This window comes from Pelodiscus sinensis, chromosome 29 (genome assembly GCF_052426305.1).
Source record: "Pelodiscus sinensis isolate ZL-2025 chromosome 29, ASM5242630v1, whole genome shotgun sequence".
NCBI classification, from domain to species: Eukaryota; Metazoa; Chordata; order Testudines; family Trionychidae; genus Pelodiscus; species Pelodiscus sinensis.
This window is the reverse complement of record NC_143080.1, coordinates 7029698-7043531: the sequence shown is the minus strand read 5'-3', so window position 1 is coordinate 7043531 and position 13834 is coordinate 7029698. Positions and strand designations below refer to the sequence as shown.

At 67.4% G+C, this 13834-nt stretch overlaps 1 protein-coding gene across 1 annotated transcript; it reads left to right on the top strand.

Moving 5' to 3' along the window:
- Nucleotides 1–205: 205 nt before the first annotated feature.
- Nucleotides 206–13170, top strand: LOC142820971 (serine/threonine-protein kinase 17A-like). The gene is made up of 7 exons (XM_075911287.2): nucleotides 206–437; nucleotides 7746–7958; nucleotides 9916–10060; nucleotides 10288–10414; nucleotides 10678–10726; nucleotides 11224–11403; nucleotides 11748–13170. Exons 1-7 carry the CDS (start codon nucleotides 343–345, stop codon nucleotides 11995–11997), a joined length of 1059 nt encoding a protein of 352 aa, XP_075767402.1. The 5' UTR covers nucleotides 206–342; the 3' UTR covers nucleotides 11998–13170.
- The last annotated feature ends 664 nt before the right edge of the window (nucleotides 13171–13834 follow it).

The window sequence follows — 13834 nt, the reverse complement described above, 5'->3', positions numbered from 1 at the left end:
GCCTCCCAGCTCCTCGGGGCCCAAGGGAGCGGGGCTCCCCACTTCTCGTCCCAGCCCGGGAGGGGGCGCAGAGATGCCCGTCCCCAAGGAGGCCTCCCCTGGGGGCCCACGTCTCGGGGTCCCCCCCTTCACTGCGGCTGGGCTCTCTCTGCAGAGGAAGGGGGAGGGCCGGGCCTGGAGCCGCCCCCGGGAGGAGGAGACACCAGCCGCGGCTGTGCCCCGAGCCAGACTCCGCAGCACAGCGCTGGCACGTCCACAGCCGCTCCCCCGCCTGAGAGCCGGCTCCGCGCCCCGTCCTCGCTCCCCCGCAGCGCCCCGGACGCCCCGTCGGGCTCGGCCAGCATGAACCGCCCGGGCATGGCCGCCCTCACGCAGACCCGCATCCGCACGGAGCGCTTCGCGGACAGCTACAGCCTGCTGGGCAGGGAGCTGGGCAGGTGAGATTGGGGGTCGGGGGTCGGCGGGGCCTGCGCCCCCCTGCTCACCCGGGGCCCCGGACGGGCGACCCCCTCTCTCCCCGCCGGCCGCAGCATCCCCAGGAGGAGGGGGGCGGTAGTTTGGTGTGTGTGTGTCTGTGTGTGTACGTGTGTCGGTGTGTGAATGTGTGTGCAGACTCAGCTTGTGAATAAGTCGGGGGGATGTGTGTCATGGTGTGTGAACAGCATGGGTGTCATGGCGCGCGTGTGTTACGGTGTGCCAGTGGCACAGGTGTCACGGTGTGTGGGTCTGTGTTTCGTTGTGTGTGTGTTACGGGGTGTGTAGAAATGCGTGCGAATGGCCTAAGTCTAACACTGTGTAAAACTTTAAAAACAGCAAATAGTCTGGTAGCACTTTAAAGACTAACAAAATAGTCTGTGTGTTACTGTGTGTGTCTGTGTGTGTGTGTGTCTGTGTGCCAGTGGCCTGGGTGTTGCTATGTGTGTCACCCTGTGTGTGTGTGTGTGTGTGTGACTGTGTGCTAGTGGCCTGGGTGGTGCTGTGTGTGTCACTCTGTGTGTGTGTGTGTGTGTGACTGTGTGCCAGTGGCCTGGGTGTTGCTGTGTGTGTCACTCTGTGTGTGTGTGTGTGTGACTGTGTGCTAGTGGCCTGGGTGTTGCTGTGTGTGTCACTGTGTGTGTGTGTGTGTGTGTGTGTGTGTGACTGTGTGCTAGTGGCCTGGGTGTTGCTGTGTGTGTCACTCTGTGTGTGTGTTCTTGTGTGCCAGTGGCCCGGGTGTCTCTGTGTGCGTCTCCGCCTGGGGAAGCGCAGCCCTAGCGCTTTTAGGCCCTGGAGCCTGGCACTGGAAGCTGGCAGCCGACTCCAAACCTCCGGGCGCAATGTGGGTCGGCTTGCTCAGGGCCGCACTTGCTGGTGCCCCCCTGTGGGGCCCAGAGAAAGGCCTGGGAGGGGCGAAGAAAGCTCCCTCATGGGTGACACAGCCCAGGGGCACTGAGGCAGGGCCGAGCGCAGGCCTGGCGGGTTGTGGCAGCAGCGCTTGGCTGAGAGCCGGGGTGGGTGGGGGTGGACTCGCCAGATGCCGCCGTGCCCCTGGGGTTTGTCTCTTGCGGTGCTGGCTGGGGTGGGGAGGCCGCCTGGCTGGCACCGCCAGTGTCCTCGGCTGACCCCGAGCCAGGGTGGCAGCAGGGAGCCGCAGGCCAAGTGCGAATGCCACTCACTGAGATTTCCCTCCCCTCTGGGGCATCCAGTAACCCAGCGCCCGGCACAGCAAGGCCCTGCCCTGGCCCATCTCCTGGCACCGCCCAAGGGGCCCAGGTCGGGCTGTGGAGCCTGGGGAGGGAGGGGGGAAGGAGCCAGGGAAATACAGCGGCTTGCGGGGGTGCAGGTGCACACAGACACACATGCTAGGGCAGAGACCCCTTCCCCCCAGGCAGAGCCCTGTTGCCCCCCCAGGCATTGATTCCTGTGGCCCCATTCCCCAGAGACCTTCCGCTCAGTGCCCAGCGCTGGCTGAACCCCGGTGAAGGGCCCTTTGCGTGTGGCTCCCGGTGCCAGGCGGGGGGAGCTGGGGCAGGAAGAGCCCCACCTTGTCGGTGCTCGGCAGACCGCCGGAACCAAGCACCGTGCGGTTTCTTGCTCAGGTCGCTTGCTCCTTGCTGATTTCCTGTGAACTAAGGGGAGGCAAATCTCGGGGGTTGGGCCTTGCAGCTCGGCACAGGTGGCGGTTGCTGGGTGCAGAGCTGCCCCGGGCGTAGCGCGAGCAGCCTGTGGCATGGGGTAGCTCTCTGTAATTAGCAGGCTGCCGGCGCTCTGAAAGCAGCCTTGGATTCCCCAGGGCTGCGGCTGGAGACGGTGCCCACCCTGGCTATCTTTAGCAGCAGAGTCTGCCCAGGACAGACGGCTGCGCACTCACGGGGGGGCGGAGGGGGGGCCTATTTTGGAGCCAGAGTTTGTTTCCGTCACTGCCTGGGCCCGGATGCGGCATTTCACCCTGCGTGAAACATCACGTCAGCCACCTCTGGGGCTCGTCCGCACCACCAGGCCCAGAGAGATGAAGGGAATCGGCCAAGGTCACACGGGAAGGCTGTGGCAGAGACGGGAGCAGACCCTAAGTCTCCAGTGTGCGACCCGCTGCACAGTCCTACCGCCAGGCCGAGCAGAGAGCACCCGAGTGGGGGGCTCTGTGGCCAACTCAGCTCCCCGCCCCTCAGGGAGAGGCACCTGCGGCGGCGCTTGCTCTCCGTGCGCTTTCTTAAAGGATTTAAGCGTGAATTTCAGAGCTTAGGAAAGGGAGAGACAAACGGCCAGTGGCTGGAGTCAGGCCTTGGTCCTGGGCAGGATTCCTGCAATAGCTCTGCTGGGCCTTCCAACCCGACCTGCAGCCCCCTGGCATCCCCCTGGGACCCCTAGACAAGCTCTGCTGCGCCCCACTACCCCGACCCGCTGCCCCCTGGGATCCCTTGACCTGCAGCCCCTGCAACCTTACATTCCCTGTAAGCTGCGCACCTACATATTTAGCCCCGCACAGGCCCTCCGGGAAGTGGTGCAGGGCAGGGACCGATGGCAGCCAGGAGAGGGCTGGCCCACCCCAACCTGTCACCTCGTCCATCCTCCAACGCACCACGGCAGCCCAACCCTGACCTTGCTGCGGCCCAGGCAGCCCGGCCCCAGCCCCGATCCCAACTCTGACCCTCATTCCTGGCCTACCCTTGAGCCCGCACCACCAGCCAGAGCCCTAACACCCTGCACCCCAACTCTGTGCCATCCCTGAGCTCCCTCCCACACTACAAACCTCTTGGCCCCACCCCCGCCACATCATTTTTTTTATGCGCCCCAATCTTCCCTCTAATTTTTTTCCCATCCATGTATGGAATAAATTTTGCCATGTGCACCGAGGCATGTGCGGATGTGCACCACCCATAGCCACACATGCTGCCGGCTGCGGGCGCTCTGCTGATCAGCGGGGCAGCGCCTGAATCTGTCCTGAGGGGCCGCCCGTGTGCTCAGCTTACAGGGAACACGGATGTGCACCAGTACAAAGATGCTGTGGTGCGCAGCCCCCCATATTGGTGCACATAACAAAATTCATTCCGCTTGGGGGGTGGAAAAAAATAGAGGGAACCCTGCTTGCTTCCACCTCCCCGGGTCGCTGCTGTGCCCCTCTACCTGCAGCCCCCGGCCTTTCCCTGGACCCCTGGACACCAGCTCTGCTGGTGCCTCTCAGTCCTGCTCTGCAACCCGTCCCCGCATCAGGCCCGTTGTGGGTCTCACGGCACATCCGGCTGCACTGGGACGTGCACAGGGAGGGGCCAAGAGGAACCGAATCCATTCCAATGGGGCACATCGCTGGAGGGGTGGCACATCGACTCCTCCTGCGCCAGGGGAGCGCTGGGGAAGCCGGCCCTGCTGTGGCAGGAAGCGCCCCTCTGCAGCGAGACACATAGAATCATAGAATCATAGGACTGGAAGGGACCTCGAGAGGTCGAGTCCAGCCCCCCGCCCTCAAGGCAGGATCAAGCTCCATCTACACCATCCCTGACAGATGTCTATCTAACCTGTTCTTAAATATCTCCAGAGAGGGAGATTCCACCACCTCCCTTGGCAATTTATTCCAATATTTGACAGTTAGGAATTTTTTCCTAATGTCCAATCTAAACCTCCCCTGCTGACTTTAAGCCCATTACTCCCTGTCCTGTCCTCAGAAACCAAGAGGAACAAATTTTCTCCTTCCTCCTTGAGACACCCATGTGCTGCTTAGGGGCTTAGCCCCGAGGCTGGGAATCCGGGGCCGGCTCAGGCCAGGCAGCGTGTGAGCCCTCAGCCATCTAGCTGAGGGTGGCTGGAGCAAAGGCCTCTGGGGCTGCTGGGAGGGGGAGGCCAGGGGGCCCCCACCCCGGCTGGGATTCCACAGAGGCCTGTCTGGCTTCGCCTCTCTGCTCAGCCTGGGCACCCTGCCCCGCGCCTCTATGTGCCCGGCTCTCCAGGGGGCCACGAGCTTCCCCCCCCCGTCCCCTCCCGCCGCCGGCTCGCTTTGTTGTCAGTGCCAGGCTGGCGGATGCGCCCGTGTGGGCAGCTGGCAGGGGCGTTTCTGCTGAACTGGGCACCACCCCAGCAGGGCTGCGGCCTGTGCGGAATGCCACCCCCAGCCCCCAGCATGACGGCTGGGCCCAGCGGGGGGGAGCCCAGGGCTGGGCTGGAGGGGGCTGTGGGTTGGGACAGAGGGGGGCTGGCGGAGCTGGGGGGAGGGGAGCTGAGGGCTGGGCTGGAGGATGTTGCAGGCTGGGACTGTGGGGGTGGGAACCCTCCTGCCAGTCTCCTGGCCCCCCCTTTGCCAGCATTAGTTCCCTTCCTGTTCACAAGCAGCCCCCCAGAAGCTGCCGGAGTCCCTCGCCTGGGGCGCGACGTTCTGATTCGGGGCCATTTCCAAGCGCTCTGGGGCTGAGCGGCTGTCGCCGGGGCTGGCCCTGCGAGCAGCCGAGGGGCTGGGGGCCGGGCCGACCTGCGTGGGGAGCCAGCTCTCCAGTTGTGTGCGGTGCAAACAGGGGCACCGGGGTGGGGGGCCCAGCCTGGTCAGGGGGCTCACGTCTGAGCATGCCCCGGTCTATGGCTCTCCTCACAGCCTGAGGCCTGGGGATGGGCAGCCTGGCGGCTGGGCGGTGCCCCCAACCACAGCCATGGCTGGGTTGCCCAAAGGGCCTTGCCAGCGGCAAGTCGGGACTGGCTGGGTGGCCTGGCCCGTGGGGCGGGACACGGGCTAGTTCCCGGGGTGGCTGCTGCTAATTGGGAGCCATCTGCTCTGGCTTCATCCCACTTTTCTCGGGCACCACCCAGGCGAGAGCAGGGCGGGAGCCAGGGCCCGCAGAGAACTCGGGCCGTGCGGGGGTCTTGGTGCTGGCTGGCACGGCGTCGGGCAGGGCTGTGCTGGGACTGAGCTGTGCCGGGGTGGGGGCAGGCAGGCCTGTGCCAGCCAGGAAGGAGAGGGGGGTGGTTTCGGGTTGGGCTGGGGCTTTGCCTGGAAGATGGCGGGTTTGGAGCCAGAGCTGAGGTTCGGGGTGGAAGTGGGGAGAGCGCCGGGCTCTGGCTCGCAGCGGGGGTCAGTGTGTGGCACTAAGCACTCAGGGTGGGGGGAAGCTCTCCTGCTTCCTGCTGGCTGCTGCCCCGGGCTCTCCGGGGGCTCGTGGGCCTGTGCTCGCTGTCTGCGAGGCTGTACTTGCAGTGTCCTGAGTGCGCGGGACCCCCAGTGGCTGCCGTTCAGGAGCTGAACCAGGGACACATGGTTCCCATTAGGCCAGGGGTTCCTGGAAACGGAATGTCTGTGTTTACACGCCGAGAACCATGCGCGGCTCCTCCCCACCTTGCGTGACCCTTTTGCCTGTAGGGAGGGAGCTGTCCCTGTCCCTGCCCCAGCTCGGTGGCTCCTTCCCCAAGGCGCAAATCTGCAGGGAGACGGGAGCCTGCATGGCCTGGCCATGCTGCCCCCTATTGGTAGCAGGTTTAAAACTAATAAAAGAAAGTTCTTCATGCAGTGCAGTGTCAACCTGCGGAACTCCTTGCCAGAGGAGGCTGTGAAGGCTAGGGCTATAACAGAGTTTAAAAAAGAGCTAGATAAATTCATGGAGGTTAGGTCCATAAAAGGCTATTAGCCAGGGGACAAAATGGTGTCCTTGGCCTCTGTTTGTCAGAGGCTGGAGAGAGATGGCAGGAGACAAATCGCTTGATCATTGTCTTCAGTCCACCCCCTCTGGGGCACCTGGTGCTGGCCACTGTCGGCAGACAGGCTACTGGGCTAGATGGACCTTTGGTCTGACCCAGTACGGCCGTTCTTATGTTCTTATGACCCAGTGTAAACTGCCAATCCCAGAGATCCCTGCCAGGGAGTGACAGGGGCATGGCCGGGTCCCAGCAGTGGGGGCTGGAGCAGTGGGTCTGGGAAATGCTGGGCCCCCTCAGCCCGTGCTGCAGAGGCTTGGGAGGGGGTCAGGCTGCGGAGGGGGGGGGTGACTGGGATTGGGACCAGGGGCTCTGCCCCAAACATGCTGTGGATACTGAGGCACTGGGCCGTACCGCTGCTCTGGGGGCCCCATGGGAAGTGTAGGGTCTCCACCGTGCCAGGGGCCGGTTGGCGGTCGGGGTGCAGCCGCTGCGGAGGCCCCTGCACCTTTTCCCAGCAGCACGTAGTGGTGCCCTAGGATAAAGCCCTCTGCCCCAGCACTGTCACGCCAGGGCCTGGCCACGCGGCGCGGGTGCAGGCCCTAGCACAGGAGGTTGCCGGCTCCCGCATGGTCCCAAGTGCAGGTTAAACCCGCCTGGGCCAGCACCTGCAGCCTGGCGGCTCCTGCATCTCTGCCCCTCCCAGCTTTCCGTGGGTCCCTGGAGCAGGGGCTGGGGTGTTTGCTCCAAGGGGGCTGCTCAGTGGCAGGCCGGGATGGGGGGGTGTCCCCCCCATAGGGGAGAGGAGCACGGGCACTGCTGTCTGTCGGGGAGGGGCAGGGGGTTGGGCCCCGGGGGAGCAGCTCCCTGGGTTGCATCCTCGTTCCCGGCTCGTGGGAGCTGGGAGCTGGGCCCTGGGGCAGGCTGGGAGGGGTGATGCGGGCCGGATGGGGGCCGTGCAGGTGGAGAGGGGTGATGCGGGCCGGATGGGGGCCGTGTAGGTGGAGAGGGGTGATGCGGGCCGGATGGGGGCGCAATGGGGCTGGCCCGGGGCAGGCTGGGAGGGGTGACGCGGGCCGGATGGGGGCGCAATGGGGCTGGCCCGGGGCAGGCTGGGAGGGGTGACGCGGGCCGGATGGGGGCCGCGCAGGTGGAGGGGGGTGACGCGGGCCGGATGGGGGCCGCGCAGGTGGAGGGGGGGCGCGATGGGGCCGGCCCGGGGCAGGCTGGGAGGGGTGACGCGGGCCGGATGGGGGCCGCGCAGGTGGAGGGGGGGCGCGATGGGGCCGGCCCGGGGCAGGCTGGGAGGGGTGACGCGGGCCGGCTGGGGGCCGTGCAGGTGGAGAGGGGGCGCGATGGGGCCGGCCCGGGGCAGGCTGGGAGGGGTGACGCGGGCCGGCTGGGGGCCGCGCAGGTGGAGGGGGGTGACGCGGGCCGGCTGGGGGCCGCGCAGGTGGAGGGGGGTGACGCGGGCCGGCTGGGGGCCGCGCAGGTGGAGGGGGGTGATGCGGGCCGGCTGGGGGCCGTGCAGGTGGAGAGGGGGCGCGATGGGGCCGGCCTGGGGCAGGCTGGGAGGGGTGACGCGGGCCGGCTGGGGGCCGCGCAGGTGGAGGGGGCGCGATGGCCCGTGCTCAGGTCCCGGCGGCTGCTCTCCGCAGGGGGAAGTTCGCGGTGGTGAAGAAGTGCCTGGAGAAGGCCACGGGCCGGGAGTTCGCGGCCAAGTTCCTGCGGAAGCGGCGCAAGGGCGAGGACTGCCGGCCCGACATCGTCAATGAGATCGCCCTGCTGGAGCTGGCTGCCCGCTGCCCCCACGTGGTGGATCTGCACGAGGTCTACGAGACGCCCGCCGAGATTGTGCTGGTGCTGGAGTGGTGAGTGCCGGGGCAGGCGGGGCCCCCTCCTCCACCCCGGGCTGAGCCCAGCAGGGCCCCCCCACTGCCTCCCCCAGCCCCCTTGCTGGTCCCAGCCCTCCCGCACCCCTTGCTCTGCAGTGTGACGGCTGCAGGATGGACCCGTGGGGTTGGCCTGGGCAGGAGTCTCTGCAGAAGGGGACATGGATGGGGGAGGGTTATGTGGTCCCTTGGGGCTGCTAGGAGGGGGGCCTGAGTCAGGCCCTGCAGGCTGGGGGCCTCAGAAGCGCCTCTCCATCCAGCACCTCCAGGCTGCAGCTGTGCCCATGTTGGGGCACCAGGAGCTCCCTGCCCTGCCGTGCCCCGACGTTGGCTGCGGCTGCTGCCTGGCTGGGGCTGAGCACGGCAGGAAGTGACTGAACTGGAGCGTGTCTGAGAACCGGCCTCAGCCCCATTTCTCAGCTCCCTTTCCGGGCAGCTGCTCAGCTCGGGGCCGCATCCTGCCCACACGGCTCCACCGCAGGCCCTGGCTGGCTCCCCGGGGAGCGCGGCTTCCTGTCTGGGGCCTCGTGCACGCCCCAGCCCGGCTCGCTTACCGGGAAAAGGCCCAGGTGCTGCTGGGACGGTGACGTGGGGACGGGAGCCGCAGGGCGGAGGAGTGATGCTCCCGGCTCCCCCGTGCACACGCTGCAGGGCGGAAGGGACTGTGGGGTGGAACGGAGCAAGGGGGGCCCTGTGCAGTTGTGGGGGGAGGAAGCTGGTTCTGGGCCTGGCTGCCCCGTGGCAGGGGGAAAAGAAGCCCTTGTCCTGGCCTGTCCCACTCTCCTCCCTCCAAGAGCCGGGAGCTGGGGGGCGGCATGTGGAGGGCACCTGCCCAAACTGGGCACTCGGCCTTCATGGGACGTGGGCAGCTGCCCTGTCAGGGCCGGACAGGCCAAGGCCACACGCAGGCCAGATTGGAACCGGTGACCAAGAGGTGCCGGGTTTCGTGGCTGCTTCTCGCCAGGCCTGGGCTGGCGCCGGCACAGGACCACGGGCGTGTGAGGCAGGCTGGGCATCTGGGCAGTGAGAAGGGGGCGTGGATGCTACGCTGGCCCCCTGCGCCGGTATAAATGCCACCTAATTACACAGCTCCCGCTGTGGTGCTGGCAGCAGGCACCTGCGCAGGCAGCTGGAGGGGAGGCGTAAGGCTCGGGCCTGCCTGACAAACACCCCCGTCCCTGCTGGGCCTGTAGCCCCGCTGGGGTTTCTCATGGCGCTTCGCTGGCGCTGCAGGATGGGGGTGCCCTGCGAAGGCAGAGGGGCCCTGCTCCCCCATGGGGCGGTGCGCGGTGTTGGCCGGCGCGGGGGCGGCTGTCTCGGAAACGCTGACTTCCCAGAAGCAGCCGGTGGTTTTGCGCGTGTTTTTTTTCTGCACCCTGCGAGCTGCTCTCGCTGTAACCACAGCGTGAGGTGAGCATGCAAACCTGCCCGGCAGCAGCCTCGGCACGTGCCGGCCTTGCGCCCTCCCGCCCCCGCTCCTGCTGCCGGCTGGGGAGCCCCAGTGACGGGGTGTTGGGGTCCCCCGACCCTGCACCCCCGTCCTCAGCAAGATGCGACTCCGCCAGCCAGTAGAACAGAGGATAAGCCGGCAGCCCTAGTCCCCATGGGGGAAGGGGTTACAGGCCCCTGAACCCCCCTACACTGGTTAGTCTGCTTCCTCCAGGCTTCCCCACGCCCCTTCTCTAAACCCCCCTTCCTTTGCTCAGACCCCTTCCCTGGTCAGGTGAGAACCGGTTGGGCCATTGTCTACATGTACTGAGAAAGGGGAGTTAGCATGTGCTAGGAAGGGGATAGCATGTACTGGGAAGTGGGTAGCGTGTGCTGGAGGGTTAGCATGTGCTGGGGAGGGGGTTAGCGTGTGCAGGCTCTGGTGGATGAAGGGGGCCTTTGCCAGCAGGGGTCCATGCCCCCCTCACCTGCTGCCCCTCCCCCCCAGTGCGGCCGGCGGGGAGATCTTCCAGCTGTGCGTGGCGGAGGAGGACGAGGCCTTCACGGAGCAGGACGTGATCCGGCTGGTGCGGCAGATCCTGCGCGGCGTCGCCTTCCTGCACCAGCACAGCGTCGTGCACCTGGACCTCAAGGTACCAGGGGGCCAGGTGGGGAGGGGGGAGGGAGCTGCGGCTGGCAGGGCTGGCCCCTCGCCTGCTGCGAGCGTCTCGCCACGGAGCCCTGGCACCCGGCCGGGGGGGCAGTTTGGCAGGAGGGTGGGACAGGTGGACGCCAACTCCCAAAAAGCTGCCCCTGCCCTGCCCCTCCCTGGCGCCGGGGGCCCAGCCCTCTCGGCTCACACCTGGCTCCTGCCTCCTAGCCCCAGAACATCCTCCTGACCAGCAGCAGCCCCCTGGGCGACATCCGCATCGTGGACTTCGGGCTGTCGCGCCAGGTGGACGCCGTGGGGGAGGTGCGGGAGATCCTGGGCACGCCGGAGTACGTGGGTAAGTGGCGTGGCGGCGGCAGCGGCGCGGAGGGGAGGGGGGGGAGGGACCCTGTTCCGTCGGGCTGCAGACATTGGTCCGGCTCACAGAGTTGACTCTGCCCCGAGCACCTGGGTGCTGAGCCACGTGCCCAGGGGCCCTGGTGCTCCAGCAGAATGGAGGCTGGGGGGAACGGGGGCACACTCCTTGCCCGGGGGCAGCGGCGCTGGCAGAGCCTGGCCCCCGCGGCCGAGCCGGTAACTCCCGTGTGGTTCCCTTTGCAGCCCCCGAGGTCCTGAGCTACGAACCCATCAGCACGGCCACCGACATGTGGTAGGTCTCGGGCCCTGCGCGCTCGGGGCCGGGGCGGGGGCGCGGTTCACCCAAGGCAGGTGCTAAGAGGCAGCTGGTAGCCGCAGCGTTTGCTCCCGACGCATCGTGTGTGCAGCTGGGATTCCCCTCGGCCCGGCCGGGGGCGCCCCAGGATACAGGGCGAATCCCCCTGCCCGTGTCCTCCAGCCCCTCATCCAGCTGCAGGGAAGCCCAGAGCACGTGGCGCGACCAAACTGCATTGGGGGCCGCTGGCAGACACAGGGCTGCCTCCCTCTGTGTCCCCCCATGGCCCCTGGCCCTCCCCAGCTTTGGGGCCAAGTCTCAGTGCGGGGGTGGGGTGGGAGGGGTCCTCCTTGGCCACAGGGGCTGGGTACAACCTGGGGAGGAGGCAGGAGGTGAGCACAGGTGGCAAGGCTGCTGCTACCCTCCCCCTCCCATGCCAGGTGGCCCCTGCCCGTGGGGCTCTTGCTGGCTCTGACCCTCGGGACTCTCCCCAGGAGCGTCGGGGTGCTGACCTACGTCATGCTGACGGGCGAGTCGCCCTTCCTGGGCGACACCAAGCAGGAGACCTTCCTGAACGTCTCGCAGGTGAACGTGCAGTTCCTGCCCGACGTCTTCCAGGGCATCTCGGAGCTCGCCATCGACTTCATCCGCTCCCTGCTGGTCAAGGACCCCAGGTACCCGCTGCCGCCCCCTGGCCCCGCCCCACCCGCCTCCGGGGCACGTGGCGCCCGGGCCAGAACCCCTCCCCCATCACACTCTGCCCACGCCGCGAGATCGGCCCTGGAGCTGGCCCACGCGTGGGTCCCGGGGTGGTCGTGGGACTCATCACAGCCCCGCTGCCTGCCTGGCCATAGCCAGGGCTCCCTCCGAGAGGCAGCTATGGACCAGGCCCCCGCGCCGGGGCTGAGGGCAGTGTGGGGAGGAAGGCCAGGGGCTCGGTGCCGCGGATGGTGCCGCAGCAGGTGGAGGTAGCTCTGGGGTCGGGCCCAGAGCGCTAACCCCTCTCTCCTGCCCGCAGGAAACGGGCCACGGCAGAGCAATGCCTGCAGCACCCCTGGCTGGCCCCGGCGCTGGAGTCCCCAGGGCCGGCGGAGCTGGAGCAGGCCCCAGCCCGCGAGAGCAGCAGTGGCCCTAAGGAGGTGGCTTCCTACACGATGTCCTGCCCCTGCCGGCAGCTGGGGGGCCTGGAGGGGCGGGACCCGGAGCTGGCCGGGGGGCGGAAGCCGTTCCCAGCCCTGCAGGAGATGGCCCAGGAGCTGGTGTGCTGAGCTGGCTGCCTTGGAGACAGCGATGCACCGGACTCGCCCCGGGCCTATTTCTGAGCCTGCCCTGGAAGCGAGAGGGTCGGCCCCTGGGCGCAGAAGCAGCTTGGCCCATGGGGGCCAGACAGGTGCCGAGGCTGCGCTGCTGTGTACATAGCGCTGTGGGGAGGCCAGCGGGGATGGCGTGGAGCCCACTGGAGGAGGGGAACCCCATGGTCAGTGATGGGGGAGCAGAGTGCCCTGCTATGAGTGATGGAGAGGAGCCTTTGGGGGGGTCGCTGCCCCAGGAGAGACACGGCATGGTGCAGTGCCAGGCCGGCTGCAAAGGGGAGCACCCAGGCAGCCCCCCCATCACAGACTGCAAAGCGACAGCTGACCAGCGGCAGCAGCAAGAGCACGGCGCAGCGGGACAGAGGCCTCTTCTGCGCCGAACCCGGCAAGCTCCACTTGGGTCTGGCGCTGCGGCCCAGGGACAGCGTTGAGTCCGCTTGCAGGGCATGGACAGGCCCTGCCCCACCTGGGCAGCTGCCTCAGGCTTAGCAGCTGGTTTCTGCATTCGCACGTTGTTTGCCAACCCGTGTGGGCTGGCGGGAAGGAGCCGGAGGCTGGCGTGCAGGGACTCTGTTCTGTGCCAGCGGGCTGGAGGTGGGGCCGAGCCCTGGCGAGGGCAGCCAGACTGACCGTGCCACCAGCGTGCCGGCGACGGGCCAGGTGCTGACAGGAGGGAACATTGGCGTGGCTCGCAGCTGGGCATCAGGGCGCCAGGCGGGCGCCACCGCAGGGACTCCAGGGGGAGCCCCGCACCGGATTCCTGGCCCAGCAGATGGCGCCATTGGACTGCCTGCCAGCTGCGGCCACGGCTCCTGGGGAGCTGGCTTTGCAGCTGCCCCGGCCGCACTGGCACCGGGCGGGAACGCGCCGCCCAGCGAAGCCGCTTGCCACGTTGCTGCTTCATTTTAAACAAATAAAGGAGGAAAGTTTCTATCGAGAAAAGTCTTGGAGGTGCCCGTGGGCCCCCCACTCACCCAGACCGGCACAGATCCGAGGCCTCGTGGCCAAGGATGCACCAGTGGCTGCCCCTCGGGCCGGGGGCCATGCCGCAGCCAGCAATGGCTAAGGGGAGCTGCTCCAGGGCCCCCAGCTGGGCCCATTGCCTGCCTCTCCCTGTGCCCAGGCTCCCTGGGAGTAGGCTGGAGGGGGGAGGGCGGAGCAGGTGTCCCAGGCCCCTGCTGGCTCTGGCCTCGTGGTCCCTGGCATAGAAGGGAGCTGAGCTCAGGGCTCCCCACTCCTGATGGGAGGAGGCCCCATGAGGCTGCAGGGCTCAGCCCCAGCCTGTGGAGGGGACGGAGGGGCAGGCGCTGGGCTTCCAGGTGCCACCCGCTCCATGCGGAAAAGACATGAATTGGCTGTAGGCCCGTGGGGGGGGGGCTCTGAACCCAGCCCTCCCTGCGTGCTGAGCACCTACCTCTGACCGCTGTGCCAACAGCCCAGCCCGGTGGCTCTATGGTCATGCAGCAGCCAGGTTGGAGGGGGCTTCCGGGCACCGGAGCTGTCCATGGCGCTCAGCAGGGTTTATTGCTCTGCCAGGCACCCTCTTCCCTCCTAGGCTGCCCCCAGGAAGTGGCAGGTGGCCCGCAGGCCCTGCACTGGCCCTGCAGAGCCGCTGGGGGTGCATCACTCCAGCCCAGCAGCTCTGCCAAAGAGGCAGGGGCTGGGAGCGAGGGTAGAAGGAACAAACCCGGGCGCCCACCCCCCATCTTTCCTCCAGCCCCGCTGGGACAAGCTGGAGGGCCAAGCCACTGTCTCTGCTCCTGTGAGCGGCAGAGCTTTGCACCGCCCAGGC